The sequence below is a fragment of the Lynx rufus genome, unplaced genomic scaffold, assembly GCF_022079265.1.
Source record: "Lynx rufus isolate CCGP_SWC_20201006 ecotype Redwood Valley unplaced genomic scaffold, mLynRuf1.p SCAF_1, whole genome shotgun sequence".
NCBI classification, from domain to species: Eukaryota; Metazoa; Chordata; class Mammalia; order Carnivora; family Felidae; genus Lynx; species Lynx rufus.
The window spans coordinates 143,600,959-143,625,512 of record NW_025814823.1 but is presented as its reverse complement, the minus strand read 5'-3'; the positions used below and the strand labels follow the sequence as shown (position 1 = coordinate 143,625,512).

The 24,554-nt window shown below is 34.7% G+C and overlaps 1 protein-coding gene across 2 annotated transcripts in view; it reads right to left on the bottom strand.

Annotated features, from left to right (window-relative positions):
- The window catches only part of TENT2 (terminal nucleotidyltransferase 2), a 71,478-nt gene that overhangs the window by 6,861 nt on the left and 40,063 nt on the right, over positions 1–24,554 (bottom strand). For both annotated transcript variants that reach the window (XM_047088452.1, XM_047088460.1), the window contains exons 12-14: positions 20,512–20,555; positions 11,381–11,517; positions 1,570–1,661 (exon numbers count right to left, since the gene is read on the bottom strand). In XM_047088452.1, coding sequence (XP_046944408.1) covers positions 1,570–1,661; positions 11,381–11,517; positions 20,512–20,555 — 273 coding nt within the window. The remainder of the gene's footprint in view (positions 1–1,569; positions 1,662–11,380; positions 11,518–20,511; positions 20,556–24,554) is intronic.

Here is a 24,554-nt window from a genome sequence, read left to right as displayed (position 1 = left end):
TTTTTAAATATCTTATTTATTTTGAGAGAGAGCATGAACGGGCAAGGGGCAGAGAGAGGGAGACAGAGAATCCCAGGCAGGCCTGTACTGTCAGCATAGAGCCTGATGTGGAGCTCAAACTTAAAATCCATGAGATCAGGACCTGAGCCGAAATCAAGAGTCGGACGCTTGACTGAGCCACCCCGTATACTGTTCTTTTAGACGTAATACTATTCACACCTCATAGACTACAATATAGGGTAAACGTAACTTTCATATGACCAGGAAACCAAAAACTTCATTTGACTCACTTTATTGTGATATTTGCTTTATTGTGGTGGTCTGGAACTGAACCCACAATATATCCGAGGAACGCCTGTGCTTTTTTTTAAAAATAGAGTAATGCCTTATGCCAAGCTACCAGATCACATCACACACAGCACTTCACAACAGTTTTTAATATTCAAAAGAACACAAGTAACTAAAATAATACACACCCACTATGCAATTTAACCAACCACCAAAGCAGGAAATTAAATTTCATATTCAAAGACGCTTAAGATGTTGCATATAATCCAAGAATAAAATATTCTAAATTTGATGTTTTCCTACAAACACTGCACTTAACACATTCTTTTTTACCTCAAGATTTACAAAAGTCTTCAACTTGGAATCTGTGAGAGTAATTTTGCCTCTTGAAGTCAATTTCCCACCAACTCAAAGAAATATTCAACAACATGTAAATTAATTTTAGAGAACAGATTATCTTCAGAGCATTCGATTTTTAAAGTAAAATAAATACTATTCATAAAAACCTAGCTTGCCTTAAGTATCGATATTTTAGCTATAAAAGAACTCATTTTATCTCAGTATAAGTATCATCACATGAAGATAATATTTTCTTCCACCTTCAAGTCATGAAATTAAATTTCAATCACCTACAAGCAGGAGGGATGAATAAAGACTGCTCAAATATTACCAACTGGAATATTAAACGCCTAAATTCGTATTTACTATTTTTTACAGCTAAAGAATTAATTTTTTAAAATTCAATGAAAACACTCAGCCATAAAAAAGAATGAAATCTTGTCATTTGCAACAACGTGGATGGAGCTAGAGAGTATTAAGCTAAGTGAAGTAAGTCAGAGAAAGACAAATGCCATATGATTTCACTTATATGTGGAATTTAAGAAACAAAACAAACAAACAGAGGGGGAAAAAGGGAGGCAAACCAAAAAACACACTCTTAACTACAGAGAACAAACTGATGGCTACCATAGGGGAAGAGAGTGGGGGGATGGATTAAATAGGTGATGAGGATTAAGGAGGGCACTTGTGATGGGCACTGTATGGTGTATGTAAGTACTGAATCACCAAATTCTACACTTAAAGCTAATATTACACTGTATGTTAACTGGAATTTAAATAAAAAATTGGAAGAAAAAAAAGAAAATTTTATAACTAAAAGACTTGTAAGCCAGAATATGAATGTATTAATTTTAACTGAAATACAAACTGAAATTATTCAAGTAATTCTCTCAGTACCATGGTGATAACTGGGTGGTAAAGTAGTAGTTGTGGGAAAGCTACCTTCGACACAGATGTATTTATTTCTCCATTCAATACCATCAGGCCTGGGAATGGCTTTGGCTTCACGAACTGAAATCATTTGACTGTTCCAGCTAAAAGAAGAAAAATACCGTGTTAACTATTTGCTTAATTTTCATTTTATTAGGTTTATCATATTTAACAGCGAGTCCCATTCTGATTTTCTCACAGAATACTGAAACTTGCCTCCACCCTCAGCACCACAATCCCTATTTCCCCTTCTTTTTTCTCCATAGCACTTAAATTCTAACAATTTGCTTATTTATTATGTTACTGTTTGTGTGTCTCTCCCAAGCCGAATGAAAGCTCCAAGATAATTTATGTATTTTTTTCACTGTTCGAATATTGTTTAGTACAAAGTAAACATTCAATACATATTTACTGAATAAATGAATATGAAAAATAAGAAAATATAAGCAGAAAATATAAAAATTATGTTCATTGTTAGCACCTCAGGAAGGATTTCTTATTAAGACATGTAATCGCACATTGTTTTCTGATATCATTAAATAATCTTGTTTAGTGCATGTCCATTTATATGATTTGGGAGAAAATTTTGCAATTTTCCAATAGAAGCCAGTAGGTGCTGTTTTAGGAAAAATTAATACTCTATGAAAACATTGTTATTGCTGTATATCAGATGTAGCTATTAACAGTAAAGTTATATTCAAATAAAACAATTTTATCAACATGTCGAAAGGTAAACTGACCAGTCTGTCTGTAGTAGGTACTAACCTTACATTCTGGTTTTGTTTGGTTTTTTTATTTCTTTATAATAGTTCTGCACAAGTACGATTTTCGTTTTCTCTAAAATGTATGACAATTCACCTTGTATACAAGATAAAAATAAGTTTGGAAAATAGGTGAAATCTTTTTTTTTTTTCAGCCATATTTAGTTCTGTCCACCATTTCAGTAAGAACAGAAAGACCAAGTTTTGGGACCTTCCATCTCCAACATTTATCTACTCGTCCTCTATTTATCAGACAAAGAATTTCTAAGAATATAATCATGGGTCCAATATGGCATTTGTTTCTGGAAAACTGATCCATCTCTATGTTAAATATGCAAGAAAACATTGCACCTTTTGAAGTTGGATAATTGAATAGGATCCTTGAAGTATGATTTTCTATTTTTTCTTATCAGGAATACTAGAAATACTTAGCAAAGACAGCTTTTAAATTAAGAATACGTATCAGAATTTATGCTTTTTAAAAACTAAGTAGGTTATCAAAGAGAAATACTTAGTATTAATTACAGTAACATGTTTTAGATCTGTCATGTACAGCAGCTCCATTAGTAGAAACTTCAAACAGAAAAGAACTACAATGCTCTGTTGGTCCAAGTTTGTTTCCAAAATTTTTGTAAAATAACAAGGAAGGGGCATCTAGCTGGTTTAGTCGTAAATAGAGCATGAGACTCTCGATTTTGGGGTCATGAGTTCAGGACCCACACTGGTTATAGCGATTACATACATACATAAATACAAAAGAAAAAAAAAATAACAATGTAAAGGAGAGAGTTATAGAACCATGTGCCAGAACCAAACAATGATACTTTGTGCTACACTTTACTTCATACCACTTGAGGTAAATTTCACTAATAAAATGAACTTTTTCCTGAGACTACTTGTTTCTCATTCAACTTAAAGGACAGTTGAATCTGAAATAAAATTAAAATTGGAATGTTAAAAAGGTGTAGACCGATTTTTTTTTCTTTCAGACAAATTTAGAATGTTGAAATACTGTATCCTGCTGTTAAATTACAGTTCTTTTTTTTTTTAATCAAAGGAACTCTTCTTACCACCATACTTCTATGAAATACAATCCTGAATTTATATTACATGCCAATACTTAGTTCTAAACTGGGTCACAGAAACATATGTTACATACCTACATTCACTTTATTATCCCTAACCAGGTATCATTTAAGCTGCAGCCTATAATCAACCTGAATAATGCAGCCATTTAAGTGACTATATCATTTGAAGTACTTCACAAAGGGAAAAAAAAAAAAAAGAATATTTTAAAACACTATAATTCAGACTGATTCAATCTATTGCATTTTCAAAGCGCTTTTAAATATTTCTAAATTGTTAAATATTTGAAATAATAAAATATGATATATAATTTATTTACTATTTTTATTTTTAGAGGTGAATTTAAATGTAGAATCCAAATGGAAATTTATAAACATTTTCCCTAAATATGTCATTCTTTAAAACAGGGCCCTAATTAACTCTTGTATCATACTATATTTTTCCTTATTTTATTTTTTTAAGCATATAGTGCAACAATGATTTCAGTAGATTCCTTAGTGACCTTTACCCATTTAGCCCATCCCACAACCCCTCCCACAACCCCTCCCGTAACCCTCAGTTTGTTCTCCATATTTATGAGTCTCTTCTGTTCTGTCCCCCTCCCTGTTTTTATATTATGTTTCCCTTCCCTTAGGTTCATTTGTTTTATCTCTTAAAGTCCTCATATGAGTGAAGTCATATGATTTTTGTCTTTCTCTGACTAATTTCACTCAGCATAATACCCTCCAGTTCTATCCATGTAGTGGCAAATGGCAAGATTTCATTATTTTTGATTGCCGAGCAATACTCCATTGTATATATATGCCACACCTTCTTTATCCATTCATCCATCGACGGACATGTGGGCTCTTTCCATACTTCAGCTATTGTCGATAGTGCTGCTGTAAACACTGGGGTGCATGCGACCCTTCTAAACAGCACCCCTGTATCCCTTGGATAAATACCTAGTAGTGCAATTGCTGGGTCATAGGGTAGTTCTATTTTTAGTTTTTTGAGGAACCTCCTCCATACTGTTTTCCAGAGTGGCTGCACCAGCTTGCATTCCCATCATACCGTATTTTTCTATTGTAATTTGTTTGCCATATGAAAATCTATTATTTTTCACTCAATAATTAAGGTGTAAAATAAGATACAGCCTATAAAAGAGGAATGTGTCAGGAAAGCAGATAGAGGGCTTAATTTAATCTAAAATAGATTTGATAATATATGGTAATATTTTGAATATAAAACTTAGTTTACCAACTCTATATTGGTAAGATGCCTGATTCTTTACTTAAGTAATGATAATGGACTGCTACTTATCCATTAACTCTCTCCTAGCCATTTTTTTAATGACAAAGTGTTTTGAAATGTTTTCTTAAATAGGAACATTAAAATTAAAATTTTAAGTCTAACAAAGCAAGTCAAAATTATGGGTCCGATACTATATGACCATGTATATATGTACACATATACATATACATACATACATACAAATACATACACACATATGCTAAGACTAGTCTAATTAAGTGAACAAATATGTATTTGGGGCTGGGAAGCAAACAAAAAGAAAACTTTGTCAGGGATTTCAAGCTTCTTATGCAGACAGAAAATTTTGGTCTAATGCTAGAGTTCTGGTTTTAAAAAAATTTTTTTAACATTTTTGAGACAGAGAGAGAGACAGAGCGTGAGCGGGGGAGGGTCAGAGAGAGAGGGAGGCACAGAATCCGAAGCAGGCTCCAGGCTCTGAGCTGTCAGCACAGAGCCTGACGTGGGGCTCGAACTCATGGACCGTGAGATCATGACCTGAGCCGAAGTCCGACGCTTAACCGACTGAGCCTCCCAGGCGTCCCTAGAGTTTTCTTTTGTTAGAGTTCTGTTTTGTTTTGCCTGGTTCTCCTTCTGCCTGACCCTTTCTTCCACCTGACTCCTTAAATTCTGGTGTCCATCAGGGTCTCACCTCTTTCAATCTTCTTCTAATGCTACAGCACCCCTCCTAAGCTTTAATAGTCTGATGTTTCTTTCCCAAATCCTCTCTCCAGCCCTGATCTTGATACTAAGCTCAAGGACAATCCTTGCAATTAACAACTGGAAACCACCACCTGGATGTCCTACATGCATCCCTGTGCCCACATTTTCGAGACTAATTTAATACATTCTGTCTATGGTCAGAATAAACCACTTCCGTGCACACCCCCTCAACTTTCTTACCCTTCCTGCTGCACTGATCTTATTTGGTAGAAAAACAACCATTATTAAATCTATGTCTACTCCAATTCACTCCCATGCAGCTCAACAGGCCTGGAGAGAAATATGCAACCATGCTGACCTTTAAATTCATGACAACTTTAAATGCACTTTAAATTTATGATGACTTAGCTCAAAAAGACCTTAGATGCTACTACCCACCAATTATATTGTATTTCCATAGTTAATACACTCCTTTATTCTCCTACAGGATAATTCATACTTCCTCTCACTTTTCAAATTTCCTCACTCACAATCATTCCCAGTTGATGTCCATCCTTCATTTCACTAAAAAACTAAAGCAACCAAAAGATAATTTCTACTACCTCCCACTCTTATCAATTCCTCTATATCCACATACTCTGCTTTTTCTTTTTTTTTTAATAATTTTTTTTAATGTTTATTTATCTTTGGGAGACAGGGAGACAGAGTGGGGGAGGGGCACAGAGAGAGGGAGACACATAATCCGAAGCAGGCTCCAGTCTCTGAGCTGTCAGCACAGAGCCTGATGCAGGACTTGAACCCACAAAGCGGGATCACGACCTGGGCCAAAGTCAGACACCCAACCAACTGAGCCACCCAGGTGGCCCTTCTTCTTATTATTATTAATGCATTGTCTGTGCTCCTATCCCACTTGTGCTCTAGATTCCAACCCTCCTTGATTCAAAAAAAGTATACTGTTCAACAATTTACTATGTATTTTCCTGTTATCATCAATTTTGACATCAAGATGGGTTATTTCTCCTGAAAAACTCAACCCCACTGAACTCTCCAATTCCTTTTTGTTATTATTATTTGAGAGAGAGAGAGAGAGAACACGCGAGCAGGGCAGAGGGGCAGAGGGAGAGACTTAACTCCGATTTCTACTCCCCATTCTATATACTACACTATGTGTATTTAATTCTTCCCTGTTCTCTCTTGAGCCCACACCAGTGATGCTTTTTACCCCCATTATTCCACAGAAACTGCTCCTGGCAAGAGACCAGGGGCCTCCCATGTGGACCAATATTCCAACGGTCACCTTTTACTGCTCATCTTGTACTTGACCTATCAAAAACTGTGACACAGATAATCACTCCTTCCCCCTCGAAATACTTCCCCACCCTTGGATTCTAAGACAATACATTCTATTGGCTTTCCTCCTATCTCAATGATCCTCCCTTTTGGACTATAAATTAGTTCTTTCTTATCCCTCACCTCATTTTTATTTCATCTTTGTATTATGAAATTCTTCAGAGAGAAAAACTTGAAAAGCATAAAGCTCAAAAAGAATACAATAGTGTTAACATTTCCCACACGTGCTTGTATATGTGTATATGTGCGTGTTTTGAACTGAACTATTTGCTAAGCTGTGGATACATGAAACTTCATTTCTTTATCTTTTGGCATATATCTCCTAAAGAATGTTGTTTCCTTTATAATACCAACAGCATCTAGAAATTAACAGTAAGTCAAATGCCTTTTATAATTCCTCCACCCTAATCAGATTACAATCAAGGCTCGTGTATTGTATTTGTCCCATCTCCTTAACCTGGAAAAGTTCTCTCCACTTATTTTTTTAATGACATTGACATTTTAAGAGACTAGGCCAGTTGTTTCAAAAAACACCTATATTTTGAATTTGCCTCTCTTCTTTGTGTCATTTAACATATTCCTGTACCTTCTGTATTTCCTATAAACCTCTTAACAAGGGACTTTCTAAGGGTTGTCTTTGGGCCTTTTCTCTTTCCTATTGGTTTTTTCAAACCGTTTCATAGCTTTAAATACCATTTACCTGTTGACAACTCCCAAATATATAGCTCTAACCATGACCTCTCTCCTGAACTCTAGACTTGTATATCCAACTATATACTCAATATCTCCATGTGAATATTTTGCAGGTATCTCAACTTTTCAATGTTTAAAATCAATAATGCTCCTCCATTGCCTTCCCCATTACACCTAATGGCAACTCCATTGTTTCAGTTGCTTGCCAAAAACTTAGAAATCATTCTTGACTCCTTCTCATATGCTACATCTAATCTGTTGCAAATTAATATATACAAGTGGAATCTGACTACTTTTCATTCACTTCCACTATAATCATCCTTATCCAAGGCACTTCTCTTAAATTATTGTAATATCCTTCTAAGTAGGCTCCTTGCTTATGCCCTGGGCTCCCCTCAGTCTATTCTTACCCACCAGCAGCCAGTCTGTTCTTCCCTGTGATAAACCAAACCAGATTACATCATTTCTCTACTGGAACCCCTCCAGTGGTTTTCCATATCACCCAAATGAAAAGCCAAAGTCACCAAAATTAACTAGATAGCCCTATATGATGTAGATTTCCTTAACTCTTTGAAAGCATTTTCTTCAATTCTCTTCCGGACACACTGGCCTCTTTGTTATTCCTTGAAGATGTCAGACAACCCCCATCTCAGGTTCTTTGTCTTTGCACTTGCTTTTCCTTCTGTTTGGAAACCTCTTCTCCACAGACACATAACTCACACATTCCTCTCCATCATTTCTTTATTAAAGGTCACTTTTCGGGGCACCTGGGTGGCTCAGTCGGTTAAGCATTAAGCATCTGACTTTGGCTCAGGTCATGATCTTGCAGTCCGTGAGTTCGAACCCCACGCTGGGCTCTGGGCTGACAGCTCAGAGCCTGGAGCCTGCTTCAGATTCTGTGTCTCCCTCTCCCTCTGCCCCTCCCCTGCTCGTACTCTGTCACCCTCTCCCAAAAATAAACAAACATTAAAAAAAAAATTTTTTAAAAAAAAGATCACTTTTTCTGTGGGACTTTTCCTTCACCATGCTAAGTAATAAACTGCAATGCAGGCATTAAAACTGTAAGAATTACATATCCCAGAAACTCCTTTTTTGCTTTTGCTTTACTTTTCTCCACTTACCACCATCTAACATGCTAGACATTTTGTTTGTTTATTGTCTATCTCTCTATAGTACAATACATATGCTACGTAAGCTCCATGAAGACACTTTTGCCTGTTTTGTTAACTGCCATATCCCTGATGCATAGAAAATAGCTTGATATGTAGTAGGCACTCAATGATTTATTAAATGAGATGAAAAAAATCAGAATAAGAAAGGAGATGGCTGGAAAAATTAGGCCTTTGTCATTTCCTTCTTAAAAAATGTATTTAAGTATGTAGGCATGCATTTTTAACTTGAGATAGACTAGCAGTAATGGCATGTGATTAGGCAGCCAGAGAATAAAGAGGATTAAAAAATAGGTAACCTTTTAAGGTTCCTAGAATCTCTAGTACCTAGGAGTTTTTAAGATATTTAAAACTTAAATTTTTCCTTTGTTTTGCTAAAATACAAAATTATTACATTCTGACTTTTTTTTCCCTTGGTTCTCTGAGCTACCTGATCCTTTTTTTTTATTTTGTCAGTACCCTGCTCCCAGGTACAGTTCTAGAAGTATGGCTTCATTTTAAGAATTTTCAGCAGGAAGGTTTGGGAGAAAGCTGTGAGTGAAGCAGATAGGAAAATCTTAGTGATTTTTAAATGGCCATACCAAATTTCTGCAACATTTATGCCATGTACTCAAGCGTTGCTTAATAGGCACTTAATTCTCCCTTCAAGTAAAGAGAATTTTTTAAATGAGTATCTCCAAGTTCAGAAGAAATCCTTACAAACATTTCTAACAGCTGCCAGAATTCCTCTGAACAGCGCCTAGTTCATTGCCATGACTACATTCTTGGCAGTGCTCTCTCCAGTCAAATTTCTGAAAATATCTGGTATGAAACAACAATATACTTGACAACTGCACTGTATGATGAAAGAATGGGTGAAGATGTCTCCTAAATCATGTATCATAGTGGTAACAAATGCATCCAAAAGTTCAAAACCTCTTTTGAAACCTCAGCATCCTAGCCAGTATCATTTGGTACAACCGGCTAGTTTCTGTTAATACTAAACTAACACACAAACCTGCACATCTACCATCTTGTTTCAGTCCAACAAAGCAGTTGATTTTCAAGGTACTGGTATCTAGATGTTCTAGTCCTAAACTATATGTGGTAGAAATATATCTTTTTTCTATGAATCCTTTCCCTCTCTTCAAACTTCCCTAATTTACAATAAAACAGACAATGCCAATATATTCTAAAAATTAAGAATATAGTTTTGGAGTCAGACCCCAGACCGAATCCCAGTTCTCTAACTATCTAGCTGTACTGCCACAGGCAAGTTTAAAGTATACAAAGTAAACAAATTCCCTAGGCCTCACGGGGGATTACCATGAGGATTAAATGAAATAATATATAGAAATCACTTGGTATACTGTAGGCATTAGGTACTCACTAAACATTAGCTACAGTTACTGCAACATCTCAAAAATCTTAACTCTAGAATAACCTTTACAGTCTCTTACATCCCATGTCTCATATTTCTTGTCTTTATAAATCAAGGCTCCTTGCTTTTTATCCTTATTGCCTGGACTTACACTCTGGTGCTGGTCATTTTTAACGGTGATTATTTTAACTTCATTCTTATTCAACTACTTTCTTCCAGCATTTTTCCTACTCCTTTTCTTAACCTAATTCAGTAATTTTTAAGTCACCTTTAGTACTTTGCAACATGTCTGTAATCTTACCCTCTGCTTCAAAAGTATTTATTTATAGCAAGTATTTTTCAAGTAGCCACTGTCTGGCACTAGGGTAGGTAATGGAGACACAACTGTAAACTAAACAGGCACAGTATGGTAAAAGCTCTGCTTTGAGGAATTTAAATAACATTACTTCTTTCATGCCCTATGTTTCAAATCATCTCCTACGAGGCAGGTTTCTTTAGAGCTACTGCATCACAGCAAACAAAACAATACTGACACTGCAATAAAGCATCATAGTTAAGAGTATGGATTTTGCAGTCAAAACCAACAGAAATACTCCCCTGACTAGCTGTGTGATCTTAAGGAAAGTTTCTTCACCTCTCTAAATGCTTCACTGGTAAAATGGGCATAATATAATACCACATGATATGATTATTATGTAAACTGAATGAGATAATACATATGTTTAAAACAATTTTTCCCAACTAATAACAGCAATTTATTACAAATGCTATTTTCCCTCTCTCCAAATCTCTTCCAAGTGGCACCCTCCTCCTCTAACTTTGTACAACTCCTAAGTCCTCTCTCTTCCTCCTTCAAGCTTTTCAGAGGAGCTGCAAACAATCCCTAATCCCACTCAATCTGGACTAAGAACTCCCTTAAGAACTTTCAGTTAAATCCAGTCTGATTATACACTTTAGTGTTCTATGTTTACCTATCACCCTCAGAAAAAGAAACAAAAAAAAAAAAGGAAAAGGAGTATTCCTTGATTTTTATTCATACTAACACAACTATTCAGATATCAAGTATCCAGAAGATCTTTTCCCAAGTTTGTTTTAGCTGTGTTTATGATAAATCTTAACTTCCTAAAAACAGATGTTTCAAACTATGCAGCACCTATACAGGGCCATCACAAACATTTATTCAGGCCCTGCTATGAAAAGAGGCAGGTAAACATAAAATGAAATCGCTACTGAAATCTACTAAAATCGGGCTTACTGAACTGTAATTTTTCATTAGCTAGGAATGTGAAATCTACTTAGTTTCTAACAATTAATCATTGGAATATTAAATTTTATAAACTGTGTATTTCTAGACAAGTCTGTAGCACTGAAACTAACAAATATAGCTTCTGACCAAAATTGTAGCATTCACAGAGATAAATGAATAAACACAATTTGAAATTTTCACTTACTCAAATTCTGTAGCATAATATTTAAGAAAGCCCAGTAAGAGGTCCCCAAGATTTGATTCATTCTTCGAGAGGTAAGGAGGAACATTACATGGAGCTTGATGTACAAGATGCAGCTGTATAGCAGGACTAAAAGATTCCTGTCAAAAAGAAAAAGGGGGAAATATAAAGCCATTTAAAACACACACTAAAAACTTTACAAATCCTGACGTAATGCTCTCTGAAAAAGAGAGAAGAAATCTTTATGTTGGCAGTTTGGAAATCTGAAGTTTTTCTCCTACTAAGGATTTCACCAGTGTTTGGAGTATGCCAGAAAATACTTAAAAAACTAAGAGATTCTAAACCTTGGCTGAGGTATATCACTCATTTAAGTGGATTCCTACAGTAGCAAAAAATTTTCTAACTCATAAACCCTTACTGTACATACTAAGATTTCATCAAATTACATATGGATTTCTTTATAAATGTATCTCCTTAACTGCTTCTACAAGGAGCAGTTGTACTTTATAAAGGGTTAAATCAAGCACAAGGTAAGAGCGTTTTCTAACTGCCACTTAAAATTTCTCTTAGAGGCCATAAAAGTAATTAATATATGTATAGTACTTATACCAATTTTAAGATTCTTAAAATTTTATTTCATTTTTGTATTTTGTATCTTAATGGGAAGGAAAGACAGAAATTCAACATGAATTAAACTTCAAAAGACAAAGAAGGCAGGGAAAAGAAGAAAGATAGGAAACAAACCAGCAAGCAATATTCAGCAAACTTTTACCACAATATTCATAAAGGAGGGTATCATTCGCTTGTAATCCATGCTGAAACAACACACTTATTGTAAAGAATACTAATGGGTACTTATCTTTTTGCTGATAGTATGCCATTCATTTTCACGTATGATCTTTATTAGTAACAAATTCTGGCTCTAAAACATACTGAATGAGCTATGGAGGTTCTAACGTAACACATATCCACGTATTAGAAAAAAAACTTTAAGGTAATTTGAACACTGTCCTTAAGATGGGTTTTCTACATGCCTCTTTGCCATCAGAGTAATAGATTTTTTTTTTAAGCAACTTGTTCAGGCAAAACAGCTTATCCTTAAGGTTCCCAAATACCTAACAAATCAACCTTCGGTTTATGGATATCAATTCAATTAGTAATGTCTAAGTCACTCCATTAAATTAAAAAAAAAGGCTCCCAAAAAACTAAGCTGATACAGAGAAACAGGGTAGTGCATCTATTTAAAGGCAGTCCTCGGGGTGCCCGGGTGGCTCAGTTAGTTAAGCACTGACTCAATTTCAGCTCACATCATGATCTTACAGTTCATGAGCTCAAGCCCCACATTGGGCTCTGTGTTGGCAATGCAAAGCCTGCTTGGGATTCTCTCTCTCCCTCTCTGTCTCTGCACCTCTCCTTTCACCTGCTTGCAAGCGTGAGTGTGCACTCTCTCTCTCAAAAATAAATAAACATTTTAAAAAATTTAAAAAATAAAGGTAATCCTCAAAACTCCCAGTAAAAATAAAGGAGCGAGAAAATAACAAATTCTCTCCCTGTCCTACAATTCTATCAATAATTTTTAACTACCAAGAAGTAATAGATTATCTTTCTCTCAGAAGACCATTCTACCCCAACCACAGTTTGTAAAGCTGACACTCCTAAACCTGGAACTTCCCCTTACACTTCTCTCAGATTTAGTATTACATTATGAGACTAAGGTAGAAATCTACATTGTCTCTCCAACTAGCGGGAGTACAAGAGAAGCCTCAATTCCTAAGAAAGAGTGAAAGCAGAGGGGCAGCAGGAGTACTGTGTCTACCACCCTCTGTCTTGTACTGGTAAGTATAAAACTGTACTTAGGACAGCATTTTAACTTGTAAAATTTAAATGTTATTTTCTGGCTAATTAAACAAAAAGATATAACATAAGTTCAAATGACAAGGAGAAGAAAAGTAGATCACTGTTAATACCTTCTGCTCAGAAAGCTTTTTACTAATTTTGATTTCTAGTGCATAGCACACTAAGAATTCAATTTATGAACTGATGCTGAAATAAAAGTCATTTTCTTATCTTAATTCTAAAACTGTTTGAACCTCTTTTAAAATTTTTATTTTTTTTCAATAATTTAAAAAGATCAGTAACTGTAGATTAACAATGAAGAGTTGTGAGACCTACTCTACTCAAATGCTGAATGACTTGACTAACAGTTTGACCAGTCTCCTCTTAGCTCCGTTATTCTTTTCCATGGTCACATACAAAAAGGGCCATGGCATATATACTTGGGGAGAACCGAAGGAGAAATCCAAACTAAAAAAAAAAAAAAAAAGAAAGGGTCTAAAAGATGCCATAAGTAAACAGAAATTCCATTTAACCATCAGAAATCCCCATTGTTAGCAATCCTAAAATTCATATGGAACCACAAAAGGCCCCGGAATAGCCAAAGTAATTTTGAAGAAGAAGACCAAAGCAGGACCCATCACAATCCCAGACTTTAGCCTCTACTACAAAGCTGTAATCATCAAGACAGCATGGTATTGGCACAAAAACAGACACATAGACCAATGGAATAGAATAGAAACCCCAGAACTAGGCCCACAAACGGATGGCCAGCTAATCTTTGACAAAGCAGGAAAGAACATCCAATGGAAAAAAGACAATCTCTTTAACAAATGGTGCTGGGAGAACCGGACAGCAACATGCAGAAGATTGAAACTAGACCACTTTCTCACACCATTCACAAAAAGAAACTCAAAATGGATAAAGGACCTGAATGTGAGACAGGAAACCATCAAAACCCTAGAGGAGAAAGCAGGAAAAGACCTCTCTGACCTCAGCCGTAGCAATTTCTTACTTGACACATCCCCAAAGGCAAGGGAATTAAAAGCAAACATGAACTATTGGGACTTTATGAAGATAAAAAGCTTCTGCACAGCAAAGGAAACAACCAACAAAACTAAAAGGCAACCAATGGAATGGAAAAAGATATTTGCAAATGACATATCGGACAAAGGGCTAGTATCCAAAATCTATAAAGAACTAACCAAACTCCACACCTGAAAAACAAATAACCCAGTGAAGAAATGGGCAGAAAACATGAATAGACACTTCTCTAAAGAAGACATCCGGATGGCCAACAAGCACATGAAAAAGATGCTCAACCTCGCTCCTCATCAGGGAAATACAAATCAAAACCACACTCAGATATTACCTCACGCCAGTTAGAGTGACCAAAATGAACAAATCGGGAGACTATAGATGCTGGAGAGGATGTGGAGAAACGGGAACCCTCTTGCACTGTTGGTGGGAATGCAAACTGGTGCAGCCACTCTGGAAAACAGTGTGGAGGTTCCTCAAAAAATGAAAAAATAGACCTACCCTATGACCCAGCAATAGCACTGCTAGGAATTTACCCAAGGGATACAGGAGTGCTGATGCACAGGGGCACTTGGACCCCAATGTTTATAGCAGCACTCTCAACAATAGCCAAATTATGGAAAGAGCCTAAATGTCCATCAACTGATGAATGGATAAAGAAATTGTGGTTTATATACACAATGGAGTACTACGTGGCAATGAGAAAGAATGAAATATGGCCCTTTGTAGCAACATGGATGGAACTGGAGAGTGTTACGCTCAGTGAAATAAGCCATACAGAGAAAGACAGATACCATATGTTTTCACTCTTATGTGGATCCTGAGAAACTTAACAGAAACCCATGGGGGAGAGGAAGGGAAAAAAAAAAAAAGAAAAAAAGGAGGTTAGAGAGGGAGAGAGCCAAAGCTAAGAGACTCTTAAAACTGAGAACAAACTGAGGGTCGATGGGGGGGTGGGAGGAAGGGGAGGGTGGGTGATGGGTATTGAGGAGGGCACCTTTTGGGATGAGCACTGGGTGTTGTATGGAAACCAATTTGACAATAAACTTAATATATTGAAAAAAAAATTAAAAAAAAAAAAAGAAATCCCCACTGTTGGTAATTATTCACATTACAGAAAGATTCTCTGCTTTAAGAAAAATTTCACCAAAGAATTTTTTTTAAAGGGAGCTGCCCCATTGCACATGTATTTAAAAATAATATATGCTACCTTGGATATGAGTAGGCAGAACTTTAACATATTAGAAAACACATAAAGAACAATTGAAAAGTCAAAGGAATTACATCCTAAATCCATGGAAAAACAATTTAACTGATAGAATATAACATCTTTCTAAACGCATTTGGAGGTGAGGTGGGTTATCGATACCTGCTGTTTGTTTTTAATGTAGGGAAGACATCTTTATTCTGTAATGACTTAATTCCTGCAAACATCTGCCAATTGATATTTAAAGATTTTTGAAGATATGTACCTTCTGTACCTTTTTTTCCTTTTCAATCAATGCCAATTTAAGAAAAATTTAAATGGGCAACCTTTTGAAAAACATCTGAAAAGTCTCAACTTTTCTTTGCCCATAGAACTGCTTCCCCCCAAAATGGCAAAAACATCTTTTGCCAAATTCTATCATTTTCTGAGACTGTGCCATAATATCTTACCTTCAAAGTTTGAAATTTAGACAATTAAGCACTTTCTAGAATAAAATAGACTGGCTAAACTTTTACTTGCTAACTGTTCTTTAAAAAGATACATGCCTTAATTGAAAGAAGACTATTTTTTACCTCCAGGCAAACAGAGAAATTTAAGTTACATAGTATTCTAACAATATAAATTATTAGACCCTATATATAAATGTTGAGGAAGGTCTCAAAGAAAAAGATAACTGATATAGACTACTTAAACAGAGTTCTGCCTAAATAGAAAAAGAGCTAAATGATATATTAAAGTCTCACCAACCTTTCTTAATTATACGCAGATTACCACGAATTCGGTGATACATGTTAAAGACTGATCATGAAATTCCCTTTAAATTATATTTGCTTTTAGTAAAATGTTTAACATTTTGAAAGCAACATAAGCATCATAAAGTAGAAGCACTATAATGAAGTGGTTAAGAGCATGAGCTCTGGAGTCAGAATTAGCTTTGAAACCTTCTCTTAGCTCTATGAACTTAAATTGCTTAGCTTTCCAAAGGTTCAGCTTCTTCATCTATAACACAAGGAAAATAACAGTACTCATAGAACTGTAATAAGGATTAAATGATATAATATATGCAAAGCATAGCAGCAACAGTATTACCTATATAGTATTTAGTATATTTAGTATAGTATGTAGTATAGTATAGTATTGCGTATATAGCTTGGCATCATTATTATTATAACTGTACATTATCTTTTTTTTTTAATTTTTTTTTAACGTTTATTTATTTTTGAGACAGAGAGAGACACAGCATGAACGGGGGAGGGGCAGAGAGAGGGGGAGACACAGAATCGGAAGCAGGCTCCAGGCTGTGAGCCATCAGCCCAGAGCCCGACGTGGGGCTCGAACTCGCGGACCGCGAGATCATGATCTGAGCTGAAGTCGGATACTTAACTGACTGAGCCACCCAGGCGCCCCTGTACATTATCTTTTTTTAGAGCACAAGGTGGAGTGGGAGAGAGAGAGGAAGAGTGAGAATCTTAAGCAGACTCCATGCCCAGTGCTAAGCCTGACTCAGAGCTTGATCTCATGACCCTGAGATCATGACCTGAGCTGAAATCAAGAGTAAGACACTTAACCAACTGAGCGACCCAAGCACCCCATAACTGTCCAATTTATTCAATAATGCAGTATAGTTACCTCCTGAAATAATGTATTATTTCAAAATTAACTTCCTTATAACTCTTAAAATTTAAGTAATATCAACTTTAAAACAATGTTTTTATCACTAAAAAAAACTTCCCCCCAAACTTTTAAATATGTCTTTTCAAAGGTATTCATTTATAACCTGTTTTACATAACTAAAATCCTTCATCATACTGTACACACTTTAAAACTGAAAAAAAAGTTGCTATATGTATACATATGTATGCATATGTATATATGTAAAATTTAATATATTTCAATACATAACTACACAGGGGAACTCTACTTCTCAGAATTCCTAACTTCATAACTATAAAAATGGCTTCCTGGAATATGAAGATGCCACTAGGGAAAGAAACAAATATAAGTCATCTTCATAAATCTCCACCTAGCATAAATCTAGGTAAATCTCACAATATACTTGCATTAAACTAAAGATCCCTTCATAAGCTTAACCCAAGTTTATACATTTAAACATTCTCAACTTCACTGCTTTAACTCAATAGTAAATATTCTGTCTTCTATTTGACTATTCATGTTGCCTTTTTTAAGTCAATAAGAATTAAGTAGTAATAATAATGTTATATAGCTTTTGAAGGTAAAGATATGGCCACAGTCTTTCATCCTTTTCTTTCATAATTTAGTATCCAAACCGAACTGAAACACCATACCAATTTTTAAAACAATTATCATAAATTTGAGGAGAAAATATGAAAATAACTAAAAAAGCATAATATACTGAACAAATGTTATTCTATTTCAAAATTTATATCCTATTTTTAAATTCTACTTAACTATATTAGAGAAGCTCAAAATTTAAAAGAACCTTGTTCCCTTGTAAAATAAAGTGTTTTTTTTGTTACTATAAAGTTTTAAGTCATTCTCAAACTTACTTATTCAACCTGAAATTTTGTCATATATGTTTTTCTTAAAGAAAGGTATATCTGTATAGGGACAATCAGATATACACAAATAAAATCTAATAATCAACAGAAACTAGATGAAATAATATATTAGTGAACACTATCATTTTGCCTTTCCTCATTCAGCACAGTATAATAGAAAAAATATCAGTTTCTGGGTCCATAATTTGTGACTGTAATGCAACTTGGATCAATAATATAATCTTCCTAAGATTTAGTTTCTTCACCTGTGAATCAAGGAAAATACTACATAAGTTTACCTGTCGAGGACTAAGGACACTGTATATAAAATTTATAGAGTGCTGACATAAAATAGATACTACATAAATAATAGTTATCAGTAGTAAGAAATAAGCTGATTTGCTTGTTCCATTGGATGGACCACCAAGAAAAGCACTCTACTGATCAATTAGCTTACAGGTTTCAGATAAAATTTAAAATCCTGTTAAGAGTGGATAGTATATCCTTACCCATGTAAGCATTAATCTTATAGTAAAGATAGTATTCTTCAAATATTTATGGTAATATAACCACACCTGAAAGCAAATTAAGACATTCTTAAATCTAGCAGGTCTTGCTACAAGTATTTTTTAAGGCTTTGGGACTGAACTAGTATTAAATCTATTTCCTTGTTACAGGTATAGAAATAGGATTATTAGCACAACAGGAGTGTAGAGTATAGGGTGAGAGACAGTGTAAGTGAAGAGAAGATGGGACTCTGTCATGGGGGGGAAGCTAGAAAATTAGAAAAATGAAACAGAAGTAAAAATAAGGTTCTTCAAACTAGAATATACTAGTAAGAACCTTGGTATCCTAAAATAAAAGCAATACCTCTGCTCTGTTCTCAAGCATAGAGCATTAAACTGAGACTTTATTAGTATTTTATTTTAGTAAAACAAATTCATGCAGCACAGAGTTTAAGTGAGATTTGTGTAGAAGCATCTGTTCCACACACAGTAAGAGATTCTTTAAAGGACAAGTTTTAACTATTAGATGCTTTGTATGCTGAAAAATATACACAGCTCTTTCTACATGGAAACCTAGGTCTTAACAATAAAGCTGGGACAATAAAATGAAACAGTAAACACCCAGTCATTATTTCTGACCTTTCAGCATAAGCTAAATAATCAATATTTTATGGAGGGAGAAAACCATTCAAGGATAAGACCCAAAAGTTCAAGTTACTTTTATTTCTATACTTTCTGATGCTTTCATTTTCACAATGTTTATGAAAGCATAGTGATCCCTAGCAATAATTGAAACACATTATAGTAGCTCTTTATAATACCAGAAATTAGTTTTCAAAATGAGGAAGATAAGATACCCAGATTCCAAACGATTCTTATAACGGTGTCTTTACCAGATGATCCACCACAACCTGGGAAGTCCTCACCACAGCAATCTCGATAACAGTGAACCTTTCATTATCCAGCACCTTGCATGTGTGCATTACGATAGTAACATGTTCAAAAACAAGAACATCAGTTCTTCTCAATTATCAAAGGTTAAGTTATATTGAATTTAGATTCCATATCAAGGAGTTATATTTTCTATGATACATATAAAATAAGCAAGTCCTTTGAAAAGTGATCACTCAAGCTAGACCTTTTTCAATTTGCCTATTTAGTAATTTTAGAAAACAGCTTTTTGTAACTTCATAAAACTAAACAGGTAAAAATTACATGGTTTCAGAAGGCTGATTAAACATTCTAAACAGATAGTTTAAATATTATTTCCAAATACAACCAGGAATAAGGATGATTATGGAGGAAAACAGAAATGGTAGGACTATAAAACAAGGAAACAGAATTCTGGAAAAAAGGAACACAAAAAACTGGAAAAGAAACAAAAGCATATAGATTGTGAGTTATGTACATTACCTAGGTTTCTCTAAATTCAAACTGAGTATATACCAAACTTTTTATAGTAGGCACCCTTCACCACTTTCATGTTTCCAATTAACGTCAGAAGGATTCTTAATATTATGCACTCAAGGAGTGTAAGTATCAGTGTTACTCCTTTTGGTGTATTAGTTGGTAAAATCAAGTGAAAGATACAATGATTATCCAATTGTTCAACTTAATTTTTCCCCTGCTTTCAAAGCATACGTAGATTGGGCTAAAAGACTTCTGAGTAAAGAAATACTGTAAAACTATTTAAAATAGCACGAAGAAAACTGGAATGAGTCTAAATAGGCCTTGACCAACTGAATATATTTAATTCCTTTTAGTGATAATCATGAGCATCATGAAAATAATTCCACCATTAAGAAAAATGACCACACTGCCAATAACCAAATAAAATATGACAGTCTTCTGAAAAAGTATACGGAATATTTTTAATGTGCTAGTGGCCAATGCCTCAGCCTATATAGAAAATGTTATTATATACTTAGAAGGTAACTATCACACCTTTTACATTCACATTAATACTGCATATAATAGTTCCACATATATTTGTCATAATATGTATTAGAATAATTTATAAGAAACACTTACTGGGTAAATTTTTTGGATGGATGGAAGGATGGGTTCAGGTAGGGCTATAAAAAAAAAAGTTTAAAGCTTCTGTGATTCACATAATTCATTTCACAAAGCAATAATTTGTCAGCTACACCCCAGGTATGAGACTATAAGGGTTTCTGCTAGAATTCAACAGTTTCCATATATTTTGTGAATTAACTCTGATCCCTAGAAATTTAAATTCAAAATATATCTAAGTTGATAACTTCAGGTTAATAAACTATGTATATTTCTAGGTAAACAAATGTTCCTTGCATTTTTAGAAAAACAAGTCATCACTGGACACACATCATTTGGTCCAACATCAGACACACACACAAAATAAGCAAGACAAGGATTGTTCTACATATATTGAATGAACATTGTTAAGATGGATGTAGCTATCAAAAAAAATTTTTAAGTAAAGTCCAATGATACTGTATCATGAAAGAATAATAGCTATATCATAATTGTCCCTTTATGTTTAATTTCTTCTAATAAACAGTAATACCAAAACTGAGATAGTTTCAGGAGATCGATTAAAAAAACTGAAAAAAAAAATCTTCAACTTCACTAATTTTTAAAAAGGAGGCTTCAAGCAAAGTTTAGAAATATAAATCAGAAATATAAAGTTTAGAAATAAAAATATAAATATGCCACTTTGCCATAAAAAATTAAAATTTCATACAAAGGAATCATTATCTTTATATGTTACTTTATTTTTTGTCATTCTTCATTCTCCAATATCTTTATCAAAATCCAACCTCATTAAATGCATTAACAGCCATTTCACATCATCATAATATAAAGGAAATAACATGGAAAGCAAAGTACTTAATATTCACAATAAAAAAACTGCAAAATACAATATCTTGAGTATAAGATACAAGTAATGTGTTTTCAAGATTTAATATTAAAGACCATATATAATACCATAAAACAAACTGTGTATTTAAGAATTAGAAATACATTATATATAATTAAGTAAACTCAGTAACAATCATTATTTTTAATTTGCAGTTTAGCAAAAACCTTTTTATATGACTTCTGGAATACATTAATATCTAAATAATCAACTATTATTACCAACTTACGTGATCTCCAACTATGATTATAAATGTATAAATTTCTATCACATAATATTTAAATATCTCTTCTGTATCATGCTCCATTCCCAAGTTGAAATCGTAATAAAATAAAATTCCATGATAGTCTGGAATGTTCACAGTGTGTGACTGAGGGGAAAAACTCATTACTTACTGGAATCACTCTTAGGAAGTAAAAATATTTTTTCCCAGAGGCATTCAAATGCTCAAAACTCTAGAAGATCCTACAAATAAACTCAAGCCCCAGTTACTTTAATTCTAAACGTCTTTATATTCATGTAATAGTTTTTAATGACTTTCTAACAATTTTGCTGTAATATAGAAGTCAAATTGGTAAATCTTACTAGAAATTAGTTTACTTAATTAAAAACCTGAATTCCCTTCTCACTGAATAGCCCTAGTAAATTAAAATTATTATTTAAAAAACAGTGAAGAAAGGTTATAAACATTTAGAAAAAAAAATTTTATTTCATTCTAGAATCATAACCAGAATGTTAGAAGAGAAAAACAAACAGTAATCACTAGTTAGGGTCTTTCAATAGACAAAGCACCCTGAGAACTAAGCAATTTGAAAGTTTTGGGGAGCAGGGATATCACTCAGTAAATCCGTTGTCTAACAACCTTAAAGCTAGTCATTTGTGAAAATAAATAAAAGAAAGTGGAGTCAGGAAGCCCTGAAAGGGGTGCTCTCACACAGTGCCACCATTCTCCATAAGAAGTATACTTTGCATTCCCCAATAGGAAGAAGCTTCCTTTACATACTCTAGTAGAAGGAAGAAAGAATTTTTCCTTGCTCAGCAACAGCCCAGGCAATGAGAATTCAGCAAAACAGCCCCTTCCAGCTTCCTCCCCTTCCTCGATAAAGGCAAGCCCCTCAACCTCCATTCTCTGGACTTGCGAATGGTTGGTTCACTACAGTTTGCTTGTTCTGAATTGCGATTCCTCTATTCCAGAATAAACTCACTGTACTGGTAAAAAAACAAACAAACAAAAACCTAGCTCTTTTGTTTTTTAAGGTCAACACATTGCAGAGCAATTGGCGTACTGTGGCAGTTAACACTATCCTGATAGTAACATCAAAGTCTTGAATAGTTTTTCAAATGTTTATTTTACTCAAAGCAACATATATTCAGGGGCACCTGGGTGGCTCAGTTGGTTAAGCATCTGACTTCGGCTCAGGTCGTGATCTCACAGTTCATCAGTTCAAGCCCCATATTGGGCTATCTGCTGTCAGCACAGAGCCTGCTTCACATCCTCTGTCCCCTCTCTCTCTACCCCTTCCCCTCTCGCTCGCTAGCTCGTTCTCTCTCTCAAAACTAAACATTTGGGGGGAAAAAAGCAACATACATTCAGGAAGGATCTAGCTGTAACAACTATTTTTACTTCAAAATTTTGGACTTCAATCTTTTAAATTTCTCTCTCAAAAGCAAAAAAAAAAAACAAACAAAACACCTTACTATTACAGTACCTGATCAATAGATAACACCTTCAGAACAGCTACTCTGTAAGATTTTACTTTGCCTACATTTCAGATGAGAGCTTTCTGGTCAGGCCTCCACAAATTTAAACATGGAAACATTCCATTCTGATTCATCAAAAATTCAACTAAAAAAAAGAGATCTTCAACAATAAACAACAATTTTGAAAATTCAAGGACAATTTTATTTTTGAGAGAGCGCGTGCAACCTAAGAAGAGGAACAGGGGAGGAGAGAGAATCCCAAGTAGGCTCCATTCTCAGCGCACAGCTAGACATGCAGCTCAATCCCATGACCCCAGGATCATGACCTGAGCCAAAATCAAAAGTCAAACACTCAACTAACTGAGCCACCCAGGTGTCCCAAAAATTCAAGAGCAATTTTAGAATGCCTGAAATAGTTTTGTACCTGAAAACATGGTAAACATTCTATGAATATTCATTCAAATTATTATTTCTAACCAGGTAATACTTTTGCCTTTTTATTAATTATTATTATTAATCTTAGATGGCCATTAAAATCTCTTCTCATCGGCTTTTTCCCTTCACACTTTCATCAGTCACCTTTTCAAGCATATGTAGTCAATTACTAACTATTGAAATTCATTCTAGGAAATACTTTAATCTTTTTCAACCTTTCCACATACAGAAGACAAATTTCCTTTCTGTACTCATGGCAGAAAAGATATTTAAAAAGGCTTTAAGAAGTTAAATGAAACCTAAAAGTCCATCCAATCCAATTATCCCTGTTACAGATAAGAATATTAAGGCCAGAAAGGTGGAATAAACTGGCCAAAATTACAAACACTAGTTCACTGTCGCATGACTGGAACTGCTCAATACACTTTGCAGACTCCTGTTTGCCAAAAACGCAGCTATTTATTTCAATCTAATTTCAACACAGCTACTTATTTCAATCTAATTTCTTCTAGTGAGAAGTAGCCAAAATTTGCCAAATAACAGTTATGCTTTTACTTTTATTATTATTTTAGAGAGAGAGAATGCGAGAGGGGAAGATGGGCAGAGGGAGAGAGAGCAAGTGAGAGTAAGAGAGTCAGAGAGAGAGACAGAGAGACAGAGAGAGAGAGAGAGAGAGAGAGACAGAGAGAGAGGAGAGGAGAGAATCTTAATCAGGTTCCACACTTAGTGCGGAGCCCGATCCGGGGCTCAATCCCACGACCCTGGGATCATGACCTGAGCTGAAATCAAGAGTCACAGGCTCAACCAGCTGAGCCACCCAGGCACCTCAATACAGTTATACTTTAGCTGTGCATAGTGGATGTACTTTAACAAAGACCTAGAAACAGTGATGATAGTGCCATTAATTACAAATCATCTTAGTGAAGAGGACTTTGTCAAAAACAAAATAGGTTTAACAAAATGTAAACAGAATTTTAACATGATTTTTGAACAGTGGTAAAAAATTTCTGAACTTTCAACTTGCTTACCAAACTGCCTC